We start from the raw sequence: 22,358 nt of genomic DNA on the forward strand, positions 1-22,358 counted from the left end.
TCGGCTGTGGGAGTCGCTGGTCATTGCCCATCCCAATTACTCAGAGGGTAGTTGAGAGTTAACCACATTGCCATTGATCTAGAGTTATGTGCAGGCCAGACCAGCTAAGGACAGCAGATTTTCTTCCCTAAAAAAAATTAGTGAAGCAGAATGGATTTTTGCAACAATTGAGAGCAATTGCATGATTGCCATTAGGCCAGCTCTCACAGGTATTTTTTGAAATCGGCACGGTGGCCCAGTGGTTAGCACTGCTACTTCTCAGTGCCAGGGACCTGGGTTTGATTTCCAGTGTCGAGCGACTGTCTGTGTGGAGTTTGCATGTTCTCCTCTGGGTGCTCTGGTTACCTCCCACAATCCAAAGATGTTCAGGTTCGCTGAATTGGTCGTGCTAGTCAGGGGTACATATAGGACAATAGGGTAGGGTAATGGGTCTGTGCGGGTTACTCTTCAGAGTGGACATGTTGGGCCAAAGGGCCTATTACAAACTGTAGGGATTCTATTATTCTGTGAATCCAGATTGCACTGTCTGCCATGGTAGGATTTAGACCAATGTTCCCAAAACTATGGCCTGTGATCTGAATTACTAGTCCAGTGACATTAACACTACACCACTGTCTCCCTAGGTTTAAGGCATTTAAGATTTATGGTAATTTGGCAAAAGATGCCATAATGAGAAATTCTTCAAGCAATGATTAGGGTAAGGTCTAGAATGCATTGCCTGAGAATGTCTTGTTTTTAATTCATTGATGGGATGTGGATGTCACTGGCTGAGCCCTAATTACCCTTGAGAAGAGTGCACGCACAATACTGTTCCAGGATTTTGACTCAGTGACACTGAAAGAATGATAATATATTTCCAGGTTGGGATAGTGTGTGTCTTGGAAGTTAACATGCAGTGATGGTGGTCCTGCTGGTCTTGCCTGTTATGTGGTGGAGGCAGATTCAATCGAGGCATTCGAGAGGGAAGCGGATTGTTAGCAGGAAGGATATCTTCCTTTCTCTCCTGATCTCTTTTGATTAATCCTTCACTCTACTTCACCTGATTTCCTTCTGTTTCCCTGTTTTTTGCTTCATGGAGAAGGAAATGGTTTACAAGCTGAACTGTTCGAGAAAAGGATCTAACTAGCTAGTCATCCCATGAGTTGCCATTTCTAGCAAGACTTGGGGCCAGTGATTCTCCATTAAACAGTGGTCGTGAAGCAGTTCGATTCCCACTGACAATCACAAGGCCTCAGCAAGATTTGCCAGTTCAGCTGGGAATACCACATATAGAAGAGTTTCAGTTCAGGATGTCCTGAAACCTGTTGAAGAAATCTCTAAACTTGACAAGTAACTCAAACAAAGCCATTTAATTCATTGGTACTTGCTTCAGGTTAAAGAGGCTCAAGAATTAATGAAATATTTGGCTAACTGGCTCATTGAACAAAACATCTTTTACTATACTCTCAGCTGATAATTAAAAAAAGAAGGCCTCTTAGTTAACCATTTTAAAGTTCTTGTGCAACCTTTGTTATAGAAGCACCCTGCTTTAGAAGCAGCGCTTAAAGAGTTGACAATGTAATCGTGCTACAGCTAACACGCATTTTAAATATTTGTGCTTAAGAAACAATGTCCCAAATCCATCAATCAAATTATACCAAATTTGTGCTAACAAAACATGTTATCACAGAACAACCCATATTCTTTAATATTTTATGGTATTATCATTCATGTAATGCCATTTTATTTAGTTTCATTGTATTATTAGTTGCATTTAATGCCTATGGAGTCGTGCAACAAGTGTTTTTTTTCCCCTACAAGTCTATTATTTTATGTCTTAAGTTTGTCAGACACAATGCTCACTCTAATGTGAGACCTTTCAGAATCCTAGCTGCCTTCCCTCATGAAGCTGACCTATCCAGTGTCAAGCTGAATTGACAGAGCAGTTTCACTTCTTTTGTAAGATTTTGACTTTGAAGTTCTGGGTCTAAAGGATTTTGTCCTACTGCCACTGACATGTCAGATAAAATTAGCATGTTTTAAACAGTAGGGACCTCTGTTACTAAACAGCCCAAAAGGGAAGGCATAGGGCATTTCCACAGGGAGGAAGAAAAAATCTGCAGCTGTCTGACAAGCTTGGCCAGGGCACTGTGAGAATCAGCACATTGAAGGGAATATGCAGAGGACCTGGAAGTCAAACCAGAAAGCTTCTCTTCAGCCAACTTTCTGAGACTTGATAAAATGAGAATGAGGTTAAAGACCTCATTCTGGGGAGAAGGTAGAGTCACACAGCATGGAAGCAGTCCATTGGGCCCAATTAGTTCATGCTGAACATAGTCTCATAATGAAAGAGATAACTGTAAAGGTGTTATGCTGCCAATCTTGTATTCAATTTCAGGAACCCAGATTCTGTAAGGCAGTTCCCTAGTGCTTATAGTAATAAATCCATTTCTCATCAGCTTGTAGGTCCAATTTTAGCAGCATGAGATTTCTGTCATAGTGACATAAAAGCTAGAGTTAGACTCACTGGCTCACACACGTGCACTGGTTCACACATTTGCAATGTCTTACACACAGTCTGGTTTATGCATTCTCTCTGGCTCTCACTCTTTCTGGCTTACACACATCACTCTGGCTCACACACTCTCTCTGGCAGCATCTATTGTCCATGCCTATTTGCCCTTGAGAAGGTGTGGTGAACTCCCTTCTTAAACTGCAGCAGTCTATTGTAGATCCACAGTGCCCTTAGGAAGGGAATTCCAGTACTTTGATCCAGTAACAATGAAGGAACAGCAGGGTATTTCCAAGTCAGGACAATGAGTGGCTTGGTTGTGAATTTGGAAGGTGCACAGTAACACTGATTCTTTCACTTGATCAGTGACAAGGTCTCCCAAGGCAGACTGGTTAAGAGGCTAAGAGCCATCGGGATCCTGGGTGGTTTAGCAAATTGGACCCAAAATTATCTTAACGCCAGGATACAAAAGATGATGGTGAAAGATTGTTTTTATCACTGGAAGCCTGTGTCCAGTGATGCACAATAAATTTGGTATGAGTCCATTGTTGCTTGTATTGTGCATTAATGATTGAGACATGAATCTAGTAGTATGTTCACAGGTAACACGAAATGTAGTGGTGTGGGAAGTAGTGAGCAGGAAAGTCTTAGACTACAGGGTGATGTAGGTGGGCTGAACAGTGATCAATGGAATTTAATCTTGAAGAGCGTGAGATAATGTATTCTGAGAGGACTAACAAGACTAGGCTGTTCACATTGAATGATAGGATCCTGGGAAGTACAGAAGATTAGAGGAACCTTGATGTGCATGCCCAGAAATCCTTGAAGGTAGCAGGATAGGTGGATAAAGTGATTAAGGAGACAAATAGGATACTTGCCTTTATTAGTCAAGGCATTGAATACAAGAGCAAGGAAGTTATGATGGAGCTGCATATAATGTTGGTTAGGCCACAGCTGGAGTACTGCGTGCACTCTGGTTACCCCACTATAGGAAGTATGTGATCGCCTCCGAGAGTGTGCAAAGGAGATTCATTAAGATTCACCAGGACTTTGCCTGCTATAAACAGCAGCCTACAATATAGAGAGTTTGCTACATTCCAAACTAGTCAGTGTCAACCAAACCTTTTCATGAACTTTAGGTCACCTGTAGACAGATTGTAGAGGGGTCATAGGAGGCAGGGGTTGGTCAGTTCTGTAAATGCATTTATTTGCTTGCTTGTCTCTTCAGTTATACAGGAAGCTTCCTTTGTTGTGTGAATTATTTGGATTCTGTTCTGATTGAGTACATTTCACATGCCTTTTCAGCTCGGCAGCCCCCAGCAGAAGCCCAAGCGTCTCCGGCTTTTAGTGGATGTCTCTGGGAGTATGTACCGATTCAACGGACTGGACGGCAGGCTGGAGCGCTCCATGGAGGCTGTCTGTATGGTTTTAGAAGCCTTTGAGAATTACGAGCATAAGTTTAAGGTATGTTTAAGGCTGCTTAGCACCAGCAGCCAACTTTGTGTTTTCGAAAGCTCACGTAAGCAGGGGAGCTTTGAAATCATGCAGCACAGAGGAGATAAATCAGGCCTTACTGCCTGTCACGTCTGATGAAAGATCCATCAGATAGTCCCCCTTCCCCCTGCTCTTTTTCCATAGCCTAACGAATGCTTTGAAATATTTACCCACTTACCCTTTGGAACGCGAATAAAGAATCTACTTCCACTGCACCTTCCTTCCATGTTATCAGACTGAAATAATAAACTGCGTAAGAAAAATACTCCCCTCCTAATAGTTTATTTTTTTTATTTCTGTGTGCCCTCTGGTTACTAGCCCTCCTGTCAGTGAAATATGTACTCTCCATCAAAACTCCTCATACTTAATAAACATGGCTTTTTTCCTGGCCTGTTTTTAGTAATCTGGACATAACATTTCAAACTTGCATAAAACTGCATCAGATATTAAAATTTCAATTATAATTATGATTATAATCTTAATAATATTCATACTCCCACTGGTATTTACCATGATCAGAAACTGAACAAGACTGAGGTACAATGAATACTGTGGCTGCAAGAACAAGTATAAGAATCTTGCAGTGGGTGTCTACCACCTTCAGGCCCAGAAAGGTAGCTCACCACTGGCTTCTCGAGGTTAATGAGGATTAAGCAGTAAATGCTGGCCCAGCCAGTGACACCCACGTCCTGCGAATGAATTTAAAAAATCTGTGAGAATGAATTGCCTAGAGTTGGCTTGTACTCCCTCAAGTAGAGAAGATGAAGGGGAGATCCTGTTCTGGTGTTTAAGATGATTAATGTTGCTGACTTGGTGGGAAAGAATAAGAGCACTTTGGAGATGCTATTAAAATTAGAGCGAGGAGTTCAGGTGTGGTACCAGAGAGCCTGTCTTTACACAGTGTAAAGTGGTAGTTTGGACACGTCACATCTCCCAGGAAGAGAATCTATTTAGACGAAGTCAATTCAAATTCTAAACTAAGAGTGACCAATTTTTATCGTCCAAAGCCGTTAAAGAATATGGGAACAATGCAGAAAATGAAGTCAAGATATGTTTGAGCCATGGTCTAATTGAATGGCAGCTAAGGCCCAAAGTTCAATATAGTCTGGAATCCTTCCAAGAGTAATTGCGGACGGGTAAAGCTCAAATTGGAGCAAGTGATAAGCTGAAATGACACAATGTTGTCAGTAGTTGGAAAAGTGCTCAGGACTCTGTTTCATATCTCACTCTTTTATGCAGTGGTATGGCTGATGTTCAGTTTTCAGATGAGATGTTTGGCACTTGCTGCTTCTGTTTGTTTGGCTGTGCTTATCCCTCAACCTACACCAGTAAAACAGACTCATTGATTTTCCACGTCATTGTTGTTTTTGGGAGCTTGCTATGCAGAAGCTAGTTGTCACCTTTGTCTCTGAGGCAGCAATGAATACATGTCAAAAATTAAGTTTTGCTTGCCAAGTGCCTTCAGATCTCAGCTTGGAGGGTTGTAAAATGCTGTCAGATGTTTCCCTGAGGTATTGAATGCACACGTTCAGGCGGGTTTGTACAACAGGTTGAACCTGATGTCCTCTGCAGCTGTATGCCAATGATGACTGACAAATGCGAATTGAAATAATAAAAAAATTAAATTTAAAAAGACTTGAATTGCACAACCTCCTAAACAAATTTCAAATTGTTTTCCTTCCTTTTATTTAGTGTAATGTGCATTTCTTTGTTCAGTAATCTCTGTTGGCAGGGCAGGTTTCAAAAGCAGTTAAGAAGGTGCACAGGATACTAAGCTTCAAATACAAAAACAAGAATATCATATTAAATCCTCATAGATCACAGGTTGAGCCTTAACTGGAGATTGTGGACTCAACTGAGCACCATACTTTTGGAAGGATGTCGAGAATGAGGGTCTTCAGTTGTGAGGAGAGGCTGAAGAGGTTGGCATTGTTCTCGCTGGAGTAGAGAAGGTCAAGGAGAGTTACTAGAGACATTTTGATTTAGCAAGTAGGAAGAAACAAGTTATCCTGACAACTGGGTCAATAATTGGAATTAAACTAAGAGGCAAAAGAACAAAAGAGGAAATGAGATATATCTTTACAGAGATGACAGTGATGGTATTGAATGCACTACCTGAAGGAGTGCTGAAATCAGGTTCTGTTTGGAGGTTTTGGAAGGCAATTGACCATGTAGATAAGGAAACAAATCTGTATGGGTATGGAAAGGAACACAATAATAGCTACAACTAGCCAAGTACTCACTTCTGTGTAAGATTCAGTGGCAGAGGCCAGTCTCAGCCACATTTGTACTTTGATATGAGAACACAAGCTTTACTGTTCCCTCATCATCTACAAAGCCTGGTTTAACAATTCCACAAAGTGTGAATTCCAGTTTTCCTCAGCCTTACTGGGTGAGAAATGAATTGTACACGCTTAGACTACTTTCCAACATGCAACCCCAGCTGTTGAGGTCTCAGCTGAACAGCGCAGGAGTGGCAGCAGTCTAGATACAGACAGCAAGTTAGCTTATCCCCACTTACAAACCAAACAGGTCATCTTATTCCCCTTCTCACTTGGAGCATTAATCAACACCTATAGTGACCTCCAGCTCAGTTATCATCAGAGCTAGTTTCATTCACACAATGGGTAAAGATGTGGATATGTCAGAGCTGCAAGGAGAGAGAAATTCTGCACATTTTGGCTGCAGGGATTTATTTCAATCATTCTGCTTCTCCTCCGCTTGATTTAGGTGTGTTAGATGTTGTCACTGGGCAGAAATGAAGGAATCCACAGAACTGTCACCTTTTTTTTTCTTTTGCTTTGCAAAGAGATGAAGGCAGAAATGGTCGTTTTGCAGTCTGGCTGGAGACTGGTATGCAGTAAAATACACCGTATGTTCGTGTGCACTCACTGTGTTGGAGAGAAATAGAACAGAGCTATTTGCAGCTTACAGCCTCAACAGTGAAACCTTTCACAAAGCAAGGGCTGTGCCTGGTTTGCACTCCAATAGTTTCCATTAAAGAACTGGCAGTAAGCGAAGACCCGATTCAAAGGGAAGTTCTCAGCCAAAGCAAATTTTTAAAAGAGCAAGTAATTAACTTCTTCAACTTGCAGCCTCTCAGTCTCCAAACCTACTTGACCAGTAGTTTAGCCCAAGCTGCCATACACAGACACAGACACAGACACATGCACATGCACACACCCACCCAGAAATTTATTGAATTTTGTGTTCGGTTTGAGAGAAAGAAGCATGAGTCTAAGACAACCTTTTAAAATTTAAAAATAAAGGCAGTTATGAGGGCATGAAAGCTGAACTGTGTAAAGTGAAATGGCAATACTTAGGCTAGGTTATGGTGAGGTCAATAGACAGGCGGTAGCAGACATTTAAAAGATATTTCAGAAATCTGACACTCGATACATTCTACTGAGAAATAAACATGTTAAAGACAGTATCAAACAGACAAGAAAAGTTTAATAATTTTGTAAAGACAGGTGGCAAGTCAGAGGTTTGGACACAATATAAATAACAGCAAAGAATAACAAAAAGTAATGGATGGAAAAATTCAAGTAATGTGTGAGGGAAACGACCCTGAAATATGAAAACAAATAGTAAGAGTTTCTAGAAATACTTAAAGAAAAGAGTTAACTGTGTGAAATGTTGGTCCTATAGAAAATGAGACTGGAAAATTAATCATGGAAAATAAGGAAGTGACAGATGAATTTAACAGGAATTCTTCATCAGTTTTCATTGTTAAGGATATAGTGAGGATGGTTTTACCCAAAATGTTAACTCTCTTGCTCTTCACCTGCTGTGCATTTTCCAATGCCACAGTTTATTGACTCAATATTGAGGATACAAATTACATACTAGAAGAAGCAATAAATTGGGAAATGGAAGAGAGGGAGGAACTCAGGAAAATCACAGTTACCAGAAATGTGGTCCTCAAGTGATATTGGAGCGGTTGGCTGATGGGTGCCCTGATCCTGATGGATTTCCTCCTAGGATCTTAGAAGAAATGGCAAGTGAGATGGATGATACATTGAATCAGAACCTGACAAGGAAGGAAATTTACTTCCATACAGATGAAAATGTGGCATTTTTTGTAGGCACCCAGTCTGTCATTATTCTTAAACAGAAGCAGAGATTGCTGGAGAAACTTAGCAGGTTTGGCAACATCAAGGAAAAGAAAGCAGAGTAGATGTTTCGGCTCCAGTGACCTTTCATCGGAACTGTCATTGTTTTTGTTAGCTTCTACAAAGTCTTAAAAGAGAAGGATGTGACTGGGTAGTTCATCAGGACTCAAACCAGTACACAGTAGATTAGGTGTTGATGAACTGCCAGTCACATCCTGTTCTCCTGCAAGTATGCAGGGGATTAGAATAAATGGACAATTTCATGACTGCAACCGTTTACATTAAGCTGTTAAAATAGAATTAACAGTCATTTGTAACTAATGTGGCTGGAAGAACTATATTGGATAAATCTGAGCAAGCCCATCTTCAAATGAATCTGGTCTATTGTGAACAGACTGCAGTGTGAAGTTTGTGTTCAGTGACCCCACCCAGGTTGAGCTGTATATTTTATTGGCACGTTTTGATGTTTTTCCTCAACAAGTGTGCAGATGATAAATGATTTATCCTCTGAGACCTCAAAATGAAAGCTATATAATAATAGTTTACTGTTTATACTGGAGCTCCCTGATGTATAATTACTGTGCAAGTGAAGGCATATTGAAAGAATTACAGTTTGGGAGCAGAGGATAAAGATTTCCTTTATTTTTAGGATATAGTAATCATTGACAAGACCAGTATGTGGTATATTCTCGATCTCTAAGTGCTCTCAAGAAGATAGTGGTGCATTTTTTTAAATACAACTGAATGGCTACAGGTAATTTCAGAGGGCAGTTAAGAGTCAAACATGTTGCATTGGGTCAGGGAGTCACTGTAGGCCAAACCGAGTACAGACAGGTTTCTTTCCTTAAACGACATTAGTGAACTAGGTGGGTTTTTGCAGATGACACTAAGATTGGTGGAGTAGCAGATAGTGAAGGGGATTGTCCGAGAATGCAGCAAAATATCGATAGATTGGAGAGTTGGCAGATGGAGTTCAATCCGGACAAATACATTTTGGAAGATGCAATTCCACAGCGAACTATACAGTGAATGGAAAGGTCCTGGGGAAAATTGATGTGCAGAGAGATCTGGGTGTTCAGGTCCGTTGTTCCCTGAAGGTGACAACACAAGTCAGTCGAGTGATCAAGAAGGCACACGGCATGCTTTCCATCATCTGACAGGGTATTGCATAAAAGAGTTGGCCGGTATTGTTACAGGTGTATAAAACTTTGGTTCAGCCACATTTGGAATACTGCATACAGTTCTGGTCGCCACATTACCAAAAGGATGTGGATGCTTTGGATACAGTGCACAGGAGGTTCACCAGGTTGTTGCCTGGTATGAAGGGTGTTAGCTATGAGGAGAGATTGAGTAATTAGGATTATTTTCATTGGAAAGAAGGAGGTTGAAGGGGGACCTGATTGAGATCTACAAAATCATGAGAGGTGCAGACAGTGTGGATAGCAAGATGCTTTTTACCCAGAGCTTACTAGGAGTTATGAGTTCAAAGTGAGAGGGGAACAGTTTAGGGGAGATATGCATGGAATGTTCTTCACACAAAGAGTGGTGGGTGCCTGGAATGCTTTGCCAGCGGAGATGGTAGAGGCAGGCACGATACTGTCATTTAAGATGTATCTAGACAGATGCATCAATGGGCAGGGAGCAGAGGGATATACAGAATCTTCCAAAAAAGGCAGCAGATTTAGGTAGGGGATATGGATCGGCGCAGACTTGGAGTGCCTAAAGCCTGTTCCTATGCTGTAATGTTCTTTGTTCTATGTCTTCCTTTTGCAGTCAGCTAACCCATTGTTTTAAGTAGAGTCAAGGGGATTGGAAGGGAGTGCTGTGCTGGACTGAACAATCTGATGTGCACAAGAACAAGCAGTGATCACTATTCTGTTGTGGATGCTTCTGGTTAGTGTTCCTCAACCTCTGCACTGGGACTGTGAGGTGGCATTGAGCAGCATGCATTCTCAATCTCAACTTTGCATCCCCAAACAAACACACACACACACACACACACACACAATATGGGGAAGAAAAAGATAATTTAAGGCTATTGACCTTTTAAATAATTCTAGTCCAGGAGTTGAGAGTCCCAAAATCACACATTATTGGTTGGGAATTGCAAATTCCTTAAAAAAACTGAATTAGATAAATTTGAAGACAGAGTAGGGGCACCGGGGCAAATGGGGTGCTTGTTCGAAGAGCTGGCATAAGCACAATGAGCAGATCGGCCACCTTCTGTGCGCAATGATTCTGAGAAATATATGCCCAACTTTCTATGGAAGGTAAGAGCCCATGGTATTGGCAGTAGTACATTGGTATGGATAGAGAATTGGCTAATAGGCAGAAAACAGATAAGGCGTTCTTTATCAGGTTGGCAACATACAACCAACAGGGTTCTGCAGGGATCAGTCCTGGGACTGCAACTGTTTGCAATATATATAAATGACTTGGAGAAAGGAAGCGAATGTACTGTAGCCTGACTTGTAGCCAACTCAAAATAGGTGGAAAGACAAGTTATGAGAGGGTTGCATACAGCTTACAGGGATATACAGATAGGTTAAGTAAGTGGGTACAAAGTTGGCAAATGGAAAAATATGAAGTTCATTTTGGACGGGAGATCAAAAAGACAGCATATTATTTAAATGTAGAGAAACCTCACAAACCGAGAAGGTTAGTACAAAGCAGGGAGGAAAGGGTCGTGTGAGGGAGCCGTGGTTTAATAAGGAATTGGAATCCCGTGTTAAAGGGAAGCGAGTGGCCTATGTAAAGATGAGGCGTGAAGGTTCAATTGGGGCGATTGAGAGTTATAAGGTAGCCAGGAAGGATCTAAAGAGAGAGCTAAGAGCAGCAAGGAGGGTACATGAAAAGTCCTTGGTTGGTAGGATTAGGGAAAACCCAAAGGCTTTCTATAGGTATGTCAGGAATAAAAGAATGACTAGGATAGGAATAGGTCCAGTCAAGGATAGTAGTGGGAAGTTGCGTGTGAAGGCTGAAGAGATTGGGGAGACACTGAATGAATACTTTTCATCAGTATTTACTCAGGAACAGGACATTGTTGCCGATGTGAATATTGAGTCACACTTAATTAGAATGGATGGCTTTGAGATATGTAGGGAAGAGGTGTTAGAAATTCTGGAAAGGGTGAATATAGATAAGTCCCCTGGGCCTGATGGCATTTATCCTAGGATTCTCTGGAAAGCAAGGGAGGAGATTGCAGAGCCATTGGCCTTGATTTGTATGTCCTCATTGTCTACAGTAATAGTGCCAGAAGACTGGAGGATAGCAAATATGGTTCCCTTATTCAAGAAGGGGAGTAGGGATAACCCTCGTAACTATCGGCCGGTGAGTCTTACCTCTGTTGTGGGCAAAGTCTTAGAGAGAATTGTAAGGGATAGGATTTATAAACATCTGGCTAGGAATGATGTGATCAAGGATAGTCAGTATGGTTTTGTGAAGGGCAGGTCGTGCCTCACAAACCTTATTGAATTCTTTGAGAAGGTGACTAAGGAGGTGGATGAGGGTAAAGCGGTAGATGTGGTGTATATGGATTTTAGTAAGGCGTTTGATAAGGTTCCCCATGGTAGGCTACTGCAAAAAATATGGAGATATGGCATTGAGGATGAGTTGGAGGTTTGGATTAGGAATTGGCTGGCTGGAAGAAGACAAAGGGTAGTAGTTGATGGTGAAGGTTCATCTTGGAGTGCAGTTACCAGTGGTGTTCCGCAAGGATCTGTTTTGGGGCCATTGCTGTTTGTCATTTTTATAAATGACCTGGAGGAGGGGCTAGAAAGTTGGGTGAGCAAGTTTGCGGATGATACGAAAATCGGTGGAGTTGTTGACAGGGAGGAAGGATGTGGCAGGTTACAGCGGGATATAGATAAGCTGCAGAGCTGGGCAGAAAGGTGGCAAATGGAGTTCAATGTAGCTAAGTGTGAAGTGATTCACTTTGGTAAGAGTAACAAGAAGATGGAGTACTGGGCTAATGGTCGGATACTTGCTAGTGTGGATGAGCAGAGGGATCTTGGTGTCCATGTACACAGATCTCTGAAAGTTGCCACCCAGGTAAATAGTGCTGTGAAGAAAGCAAATGGCGTACTGGCTTTTATTGGTAGAGGAATTGAGTTCCGGAGTCCTGAGGTCATGTTGCAGTTGTATAGGACTCTGGTGCGGCCGCATCTGGAGTATTGTGTGCAGTTTTGGTCGCCATACTATAGGAAAGATGTGGAGGCACTGGAACGGGTGCAAAGGAAGTTTACCAGGATGTTGCCTGGTATGGTAGGAAGATCGTATGAGGAAAGGCTGAGGCACTTGGGGCTGTTTTCATTGGAGAAAGGAAGGTTTAGGGGTGACTTGATAGAGGTGTACAAGATGATTAGGGGTTTAGATAGGGTTGACCATGAGAACCTTTTTCCATGTATGGAGTCAGCTATTACGAGGGGGCATAGCTTTAAATTAAGGGGTGGTAGGTATAGGACAGATGTTAGGGGTAGATTCTTTACTCAGCGAGTCGTGAGTTCATGGAATGCCCTGCCAGTAACAGTGGTGGACTCTCCCTCTTTATGGGCATTTAAACGGGCATTGGATAAGCATATGGAGGAAAGTGGGCTAGTGTAGGTTAGGTGGGCTTGGGTCGGCGCAACATCGAGGGCCGAAGGGCCTGTACTAAGCTGTATCTTTCTATGTTCTATGTTCTAAAGCACAGCAGATAATCAGGAAGGCGAATGGGGAATATTGGTCTTTATTTCAAGGGGTTTGGAGTATAGGAATAGGGATATCTTAATGCAACTGTTCAAGGTACTGCTAAGACCACATCTGGATTACTGTGAGCAGTTATGCTATCCTTATTCAGGGAAAAATGTTATTTCATTAGAAATAGTTTGGTAAAGGTTCACAAGGATGATACCTGGTTTGGAGGATTTTCTAGACAGATTGGGAATGTACTCACTGGAGTTTCGAGAATGGGAGGTGATCTCATTATAACATAAATGATTCTTAAGGGGCTTGACAAAGTAAATGCTGAGAGAATGTTTAGATTAGATTAGACTAGACTTACAGTGTGGAAACAGGCCCTTCGGCCCAACAAGTCCACACCGACCCGCCGAAGCGCAACCCACCCATACCCCTACATTTACCCCTTACCTAACACTACGGGCAATTTTAGCTTGGCCAATTCACCTGACCCGCACATCTTTGGACTGTGGGAGGAAACCGGAGCACCCGGAGGAAACCCACGCAGACACGGGGAGAACGTGCAAACTCCACACAGTCAGTCGCCTGAGTCGGGAATTGAACCCGGGTCTACAGGCGCTGTGAGGCAGCAATGCTAACCACTGTGCCACCGTGCCGCCCATGTTGCCCCTCATGGGATAGCCTATGACCAGAAGGCATAGTGTCAGTGGAAAGAAGTGTCAATTCAGGACTGAGATGAGGAGGAATGTCTTCTCGAGGGTTAAATGTCTTTGGAATTCCTTGCCATAAAGAGCTAAGGGTGGGGGCAGAGTCTTTGTGTATATTTAAGTTTGAAACAGATAGATTCTTCAGATCTGAAGAATGGTCACTGGACCTAAAATGATAAGTCTGCTTTCTCTCCACAGATGCTGCCAGATCAGCTGAGTTTCTCTAGCAATATCTTTTTCGCTATAGATAGGTTCTTGATCAGTAGGAGGATCAAAGGTTATGGGGAAAGGACAGGCAAGTGGATGTGAGGAATGTCTGATTGGGCTGATCCTATTAAAAGACAAGGGGCTGAATGGCCTAATCCTGTTCCCATTTCTTATGGTCTTATAGAAAGGTTAATGTTAAATCAGCTTCTACACTCTTTCAGGAAGTACGTTTCAGATCAAAACAATTCCCCCCCACTTAAAAACATTCTCCATCACTCCCTCTGGTTCTTTTGCAAATTATTGCCCTCTAATTACTAATTCCACTGCCAGCGAAAAGGGGTCAAGTTTAAATCCTTCAATCTATCTGTAAACCTTTTTCTTTGGAACACCCCAGTCATTTCCAAGTTCTTCAACATCTGTGCTAAAGTGTGGTGCCCAGGATACAACACAGTTCAGAAGCTGAGGTACAACTAAGCACACTTTTGTCAAAGTTTATGTCATAACTTCCTTGTGTTTGTCCTGTCTCTGATTACAAAGCCTGTACGTTTGTTTTATACAACATTCCAAACCTTTAAAAGTTTGTGTCTATGAACCCTGAGGCCTTCCTATTTCTGCAACCCCTGTATTGTTGTATTGTCAGCAAATGTTTACCCCTCTTGAGTGGAGACAGAATTGCTACTGGGATTTAAAATCAGAGCAGATTAGCCACATAGTCTTGACTTCTGAAGATTATTTATGCAGGTTGTGCTTCCCTGTTACGGTTATCTCAGGTTCAGAGAATCTGCCGCCCCACTGTAGCTCAAGTACATTCAGAACACAAACACTTGAATGGTGGCTCAGTGGTTAGCACTGCTGCCTCACAGTGCCAGGCACCCAGGTTCAATTCCTGCCTCGGGCAACTGTCTGTGTGGAGTTTGCACATTCTCCCCGTGTCTGCGTGGGTTTCCTCCGGGTGCACCGGTTTCCTCCCACAGTTAGGTGAATATAAATTGCCAATAGTGTTAGGTGGATTAGTCAGGGGTAAATATAGGGTGGTGGGTTTTTCTTCGGAGGGTCATTGTGGACTTGTTGGGCCGAAGGGCCTGTTTCCATACTGTAGGTAATCTAATCTAATTTAATTTTACCTTGACTTGTATCAATCACAAGTCTGACAAGTGAAAGATTTTCCATTTGAACACCAAAAACAGGTTATAGGGTGCCTAAACTTGACAAAGTATAACAAAAAGTAATATGAATAAAGATTGAGATAGAGCCAAGACAGGGAAAACCAGGAAGGTAGTGCAGCTGGCAGACCAGAGAGTACCAGACTCAGGAGGTTCAGCCTGTACTGAAGTAGTCCAAACCTAAACACAACAAGACTTGGACGATATCCAGGCTTGGGCTGAAAAGTGGCAAGTTACCGTCATGCCACACAAATGCTAGACAATGACCATCTCCAATAAGAGATGAGCTAACTATCGCCAGTTGACGTTCAGTGATATTACCATTACTGAATCTCTCACAATCAACATTTTGGGGATTAACGTTGACCAGAAACTAAACTGCACCAGCCATATGAATACTGTGGCTAAAGAGCAAGTCAGAAGCCAGCAATACTGCAGTGAATAGCTCACCACCTGACTCTCCAAAGCCTGCCCCCCCACCTACAAGGCACAAGTCAGGAGTGCAATGGAATATTCCTTGCTTCACTGGATCAGTGTAGCTCTGACAACACTCAGGATACTTGACATCATGCAGAGCAAAGTAGCCCACTTGATTGGCACAACATCCACAAGCATTCACTCTTACCACCACATATAAATAGAATCCCTACAGTGTGGCAAAATGCCATTCAGCCCACTGAGTCTGCACCAACCTGTCTCCCTATTGGTCTAGTGCTTAGGATTTAGTGCACTCACCGCCGCGGCCCAGGTTCAATTCCTGGTCAGGGAAGTAGTTTTTGGGGCAGCACGGTGGCTCAGTGGTTAGCACTGCTCCTCACAGCACCAGGATCCCACGTTCGATTCCAGCCTTGAGTGACTGTCTGTGTGGAGTTTGCACATTCTCCCCGTGTCTGCTTGAGTTTCCTCCAGGTGCTCCGGTTTCCTCCTGCAGTCCAAAGATGTGCAGGTCCAGTGAATTGGCCATGCTAACATGCCCATAGTGTTAGCTGCATTGGTCAGAGGGAAATGGGTCTGGCTGGGTTGCTCTTCGGAGGATCGGTGTGGACTTGTTGGGCCAAAGGGCTTGTTTCCACGCTGTAGGGAATCTAATCTAATCTAATCTAACCCTCCAAAGAGCATCCCACATGGACCCAGCCCCCTACCCTTTCCCTGTAACCACACCTTTACCAAAGCTAATGAACCAGTTTTTGAGAAGATTTGTAGCTCAGGTTGAGGTTCACATTGTAAGTTTGCTCACTGAAGGTTTGTTTAGAAACGTTTTGTCACCACGCTGAGTAACATCATCAGTGAGCCGCCAGTGAAGCGCTGGTGTTATGTCCCACTTTCTATTTATGTGTCTTGGTTAGTTAAGATGTGTGATATCATTTCTGGTTATTTTCTCAGAGGTTGGTAAATGGGGTCCAAATCAATGTGTTTATTGATGGTTTGAATGCTGGGCCTTTTGGAATTCCTGTGCGTGTCTCTGTTTAGCCTGTCCCAGGATGGATGCGCTCTCCCAGCCGAAGTGGTGTCCTCCTTTGCCTGTGTGTAAGGATACTAGTGATCGTGGGTCATGTCTTTTGGTGGCTAGTTGGTGTTCGTGTATCTTGGTGACTAGTTTTCTGCCTGTCTGTCCGATGTAGTGTCTGTTACAGTCCTTGCATAGTTGTAAATGACATTTGTTTTGTGGGTTGTTGGTATAGGGCCCTTTAGGTTCATCTGGAGCTGTTTCAGTGTGATGGTAGGTTTGTGGGCTACCATGATGCCAAGGGGTTGGAGCAGTTTGGTAGTCATTTCAGAGATGTCATTCATGTATGGTCATGTGACTAGATTTTCTGGGCCCGTTACGTCTGCTTGTTTGAGTTTTTTGTTTAGGAATCAGTAGACTGTGTTTTTTGAATACTTATGCAGTGTATTCAAGAAGAATGGGTACCCAATAAACACAGTCTACCAATTCCTAAATAACTAACCCAAACAAGCAAACACAACGGACCCAGAAACTCTAGCCACATTACCATGCATCAAGGACATCTCGGAAATGACAAACAGGCTACTCTGACCCCTTGGCTTCCTGGTAGCCCACAAACCTACCAACACACTGAAACAGCAGCTGATGAACCTAAAGGACCCTGTACAAAAAAACCAGAAAACAAATGTCACTGTAACAAATGCTACATCAGATAGTCAGGAAGGAAACAAGCCACCAGGATACACGAACACCAACTAGCCACCAAACGTCATGACCCACTATCACTAGTATCCTGACACACAGAAAAACAAGACATCATTTTGATTGGAACAACACGTCCATCCAAGGACAGGCTAAACAGAGACATGCACGGGAATTCCTAAAGGCCTGATATTCAAACCGGAACTCCATCAATAAGCACATCAATTTGGACCCCATTTACCAACCTCTGAGTAATAGAACCGGAAATGATATCACTCACCTTAAGTAACCAAAACACAGAAATAGAAAGCAGGACAAAACACCAGCCCTTAACCAGAGGCTCACTGATGATGTTACCTAGCATGGTGACGAGAGGTCTGAGAACAAACCCTTCTGCTAATGCACCAAGGCTACACATTGCTAAAAATGTGTTACTGGAAAAGGGCAGCAGGTCAGGCAGCATCCAAGGAGAAGGAGAATCGACATTTCAGACATGAGCCCTTCTGAGCTCATACCCGAAACGTCAATTTCCGTCTCCTTGGATGCTGCCTGATCTGCTGCATTTTTCCAGTAACACATTTTCAGCTCTGATCTCCAGCATCTGCAGACCTCACTTTCTCCTACACATTGCTAAACACTACGGACAATTTAGCATGGCCTATCCACGTAAACTACGCGTCTTCAGACTGTGGGAAGAAACCAGAGCGCCCAATGAAAACCCACACAAAAACTCGGGGAATGTGCAAACTCCACAGAGGTAGTCACCCAAGGTTGGAATTGAATCCAGGTCCTTCGCACTGTGAGGCAGCAACTCTAACTACTGAGCCATTATGCAGCACCACTGACCCTCAGCAACAGTGTATACTATCTACAAAATGCACTGCAAAAATTCACTAAAGGACTTTCAATAGTAGTTTACAAGCTCACAACCGGAGCTGCCGATGTAGAAGAACAAGAACAGCAGATATATAGGATCACAGACACCAGGAAGTTCCCATCTAGGCCACTTATCATCCAAACCTGGAAATATCTCACCATTCCTTCAGTGTCGCTAGGACAACATTGTAGAATTCCCTCCCGAATAGCAAGTGGGTCTACCTATAGCACATAGATGGCAGTGGTTCAAGCAAGCAGCTTATCACCTTTGCAAGGTCGTCTAGTGATAGGCGATAAATGCTGGCCCAGCCAGTGATATCTATATCCCACGAATGAATAAAAAAAAAACTTAATGCTGGTCTTGCTGACGAATACTCAACATCAGCATATTCTGGAGGCTTATTCAACATTTACTGCATCTAATTTTCTGTTTGTTTTGTCTCTTTAGTATGACATTGTTGGTCACTCAGGAGATGGATTCAACATTGAGCTAGTCAGGAGCGACAAACTTCCAAGAAACAACAAGGAGAGGCTTCAGATTATGAAGGTAATTGGTTTTGTTCCTTGCTTGTCACTTCAGGTGGCCTCTGTTGATGTGATTCACTGCATTGCTCACTAACACAAAAAGCAGCTCATTGAGATAAAGGAAGCGTTCAGAAGGCTGTGGAGCTAACGAGTTTAGGGTCTGTAGAGTTAAGATACAGAGCAGGCATAAACTAATGATATAGTATAAGTATCTTGAGCAGAATGCCCTGCTCCTGTTTCTCTGTGCGCCAAGGGTACTGCTCCCATCTCTGATAGCAAAGAGGGAGGGCATGCCTTATCAGGAATAGAAGTTGGGGTGGCCTTCAGACCCCAGAATCTGTTTGCTGTTGAGTGCTACAAATGCAAGAAATGTTTATTTTCATTTAAAGCAAGATAGCAAGTCTTGATTAGAGGAACAGTTAATATCTGTCAGGAGACAGGCCCATGTAATCTGGTTCTCATGGAGAAAGAGGCCAGAATGGGAATGATGGTTTTCACACCACGCACAAACTATAAACAGCTGGTCTTTCTGGATAGCAACACTCAAAAATGGACCCAAATGGAGAGACAGAACCAGGTGCTGCTTGAAAAATAGAGAAATAGACTATTTTGTGTTAGCTACATAGCAGAGGACTAATGAGAATTTGTTTTCTGTTAAAAGAACTGAGTCTTGTAGAGAGCCAAGGACCAAGGTATCACAAGCCTTACTACTGAAAGTCAATTAGGTGATATTGAGAAGATTGAGTTGAATGACGTTTGAAGGTCACTAAAAGAATTTTTCTAATTTGGCCGAGAAGGGACCCTACTAAAAAGCCAGGTGGACTTTAGAACTGAACCTATCAAATGTTATGTCAGCTGGGAGCATGGTATAACATCCAAATGGGTTGTAAAATATTTTGTACTATTTATAATATTTATATTACTTAGTTAATGAGAAGTCCCATTTCCTTTTGTTTGGCGTAATAGTTGTCTATAAAGAAATGTTTGAGCTATTTTGATTTTAGTTTGTTTGCTAAAGTCTTAAAACATGAATCTTGACATATGATTCTTTCCATCAGTCATTGGGAAATTTCAATTTCTTTCTGAACATTCTTGATGTTACCAAACTGTTATAATTAGAGGATAGCAACAAGTCCAGAGTTCGTCTGGGATTCAAATTAAGAGGCTGTAAAATGGGTATACTGGAACTTACCTGTGTTTAAATAAACAAGGTTAAATATTTGCTATCTTCATTGAAAAATTAGCATGACTACGTATTGGCAGTAGTTTATTTCAGTGGAGAGAGGATGTAAACTCTGAGGTGCGGAGGGGTCTGGATGTCCAACTCCATGAATGACCTGTGGTTTGTTTCCTCAGCGGTAAATGCTGGTCTTGTTAGCTCATTTGCCATCAGATAATAAAACAAAAATTCCTGCTTTTATTTTCCATTTTCTTTGCAGTAAGGGCAACTTGCCTTTTGAGATCATTCTCTGTTTGTACACTGTTGATCTTCTTACTTGAGAAAGGAGATAGATTTGAAGTAGTTAAGAAGAGGTTTACTCGACTGATTTCTGGGATGGAAGAGGTCGGATTGGCTGGCCTGGAGTTTAGAAGAATGAGAGGTGATGTTATTGAGACATAAGATATTGAGAGGACTTGACAGAGTGAATGCTTTTTTTCTATTCATTCACAGGATATGGGCATTTCTGGCAGGGGCAGCATTTATTGTGCATCCCTAATTGCTCAGAGGGCAGATAAGAGTCAGTCACGCTGTTGTGGGTCTAATGTCACATGTAGGCTAGACCAGGGAAGGACAGCAGATTCTATTCCCTCGTTAGTGAACCAGATGAATTTTTCCAACAATCGGTAATGGTTTCACGGTCGCCATTAGACTGTTAATTCCAGGTTTTTTTAAATATTGAATTCAAATTGCACCATTTGGAATGGCAGGATTTGAGCCAGGTACCTAGAACATTACCCAGGTCTCTAGATTAATCATCCAGTGATAATGCCACTAGGCCACCACTTAGTCCAAATGGATGAAAGAAAGTTCCATTTTGTGGGCATAAAGTAGGGAACAAAGTTTAAACATCTCCCACTTAAGAGTTAAAAATCACACAACACCAAGTTATAGTCTATTTGGAGGGACGCTCCTTCATCAGGTGGTTGTGGACAAACACCTGATGAAAGAGCATCGCTCCGAAAACTAGTGCTTCCAACTAAACCTGTTAGACTATAACCTGGTGTTGTGTGATTTTTAACTTTGTACACCACAGTCCAACACCAGCATCTCCAAATCATGACCACTTAAGTGTGATTCAGTGATTCTAAGAGGGAGATGAGAATTTTGTTTTCTGTTAGGCTTGTCGAGCTTGAGGCGGAAAGTGCTGATCCTGATCGCACTCAGGCTGATGTAGCAAGCACTCAGTTTGAAATGAAACAACTTGAATAAGACTCTGCAACTGGAGAAGGATAGAAATTTAAAGAATATTTAAACTTGAAATTCCAAAATGGAAGCTAAAGGAAAAGTCTTGAATTTCAAAAGGAGGAAAGTTTGAATTCGGCAGAGTAAGGCTAGGAGTAGGTGAACACATGATATCAGGAAAACTTCAGGGTACTGGGTTTTACTCCAAAAAAAACATTTACTTGACGCCTAAATTCAGTGAGAAGAAGCTGAGCTATGTCACTTAAGAAAATTACCATAAAACTTCAATTGCTAAATGTTGTGTGAATGAATTTGCAGGGAAGGTTTTGGCAGTGTATTCATTCCATTTAGTTACGCAGTCTAGTGACTGTGATATAGTGAAAGCTGTTGTTCATAATTCTTGAGTCAGTGCCAGAGGTTGCCTGGCAAAACTATGGAATTTGTTGGAGAAAAATAAATAACTATTTGATAGGCAGTTTAGATCAATAAGTTTGAGCTAGACTTTGAAAACCTTAGGGAGGTAATGAAACAATATTTTTAAAAAATTATTTTTTTGGGAGTAAGGTCCCAACCAGAAGACCATAAAGTTTCTAAGATCAGAGAAGCTGCAGTGATGGTGGAGTATTATGAAATTCTTTTTCCAAGGTTTCCAGCGCAAGGCCTAGTGAATGTTCGCTTCCTGTCTTACCAACGTGCCACACTAATTACTAACCCGTCCCCTCTGACTCTGACATCCAGTTTCAATCCCACATAACCATGCACCAACCCCGGAATAACTCGCCACTCAGTAGATATTTCCAAGAAGACCAGCTCCTCTGTAAACTTGGTAAGATAGGAGGCTGAATATTAATTAGGTGAGTTATGAAGGTGTTTAACAATCAATAATCACCTCTTAAAGCAGCAAAATATTACGGAAGCTGAAAATTTGAAACAAACAGCGAGAATGCTGAAGAAACTCAGCAAGTTTGGCGACATCTGTGGAGAGAGAAGCAGTTAACATTTCAAGTCTAATTGAGCCACTGCGGCAAGTTTACAATGATTAGCTCTGCTGCCTCACAGTGCCAGGGACCTGGGTTCAATTCTAACCTCGGGTGACTGTGTGTGTGGAGTTTGCACCCTCTTCCTGTGCCTGCCAGGCGCTCTAGTTTCTTTCCTCATCCAAACATGTGCAGGTTAGGTGGAATGGCCATGCTAAATTGTCCATAGTGTCGAGGGATGTGCAAGCTAGTTGGATTGGCCATCTTAAGTGGTGATAAGGAGGTGGTTGAATCTGGGTGGGATGCTATTCAGAGGGTCAGTTCAAACTTGACTGTACAAATGGCCTCTTTCTGCACTGTGGGGATTCTATGATTCTTGAAAACATAGTTAATTGGTTAGTGGTAGAAGTGATAGAGTCCCATATTTAAGACAAATTGATTAATTTGGTCAATCCATTGTATTAGCTGACAATGACAGCTTCTATATCTTTGTAATAATGCTTCATTCATATTGTTTGTTATACAATCACCAAATGTTGGAATCCAACACATCGTAAAATATTTGGTGATATC

General features: G+C 42.2%; 1 protein-coding gene across 3 annotated transcripts in view; it reads left to right on the top strand.

The window, feature by feature from the left end:
- The window catches only part of vwa8 (von Willebrand factor A domain containing 8), a 345,890-nt gene that overhangs the window by 314,522 nt on the left and 9,010 nt on the right, over positions 1-22,358 (top strand). For 2 of the 3 annotated variants that reach the window (XM_060833282.1, XM_060833284.1), the window contains 2 exons: positions 3,797-3,955; positions 18,328-18,426. In XM_060833282.1, coding sequence (XP_060689265.1) covers positions 3,797-3,955; positions 18,328-18,426 — 258 coding nt within the window. Of the gene's footprint in view, positions 1-3,796; positions 3,956-9,873; positions 9,930-18,327; positions 18,427-22,358 lie in introns of those variants that run through there. The other variant, XM_060833283.1, reaches the window with a different exon arrangement.

This window comes from Hemiscyllium ocellatum, chromosome 12, assembly GCF_020745735.1.
Source record: "Hemiscyllium ocellatum isolate sHemOce1 chromosome 12, sHemOce1.pat.X.cur, whole genome shotgun sequence".
Classification (NCBI taxonomy): domain Eukaryota; kingdom Metazoa; phylum Chordata; class Chondrichthyes; order Orectolobiformes; family Hemiscylliidae; genus Hemiscyllium; species Hemiscyllium ocellatum.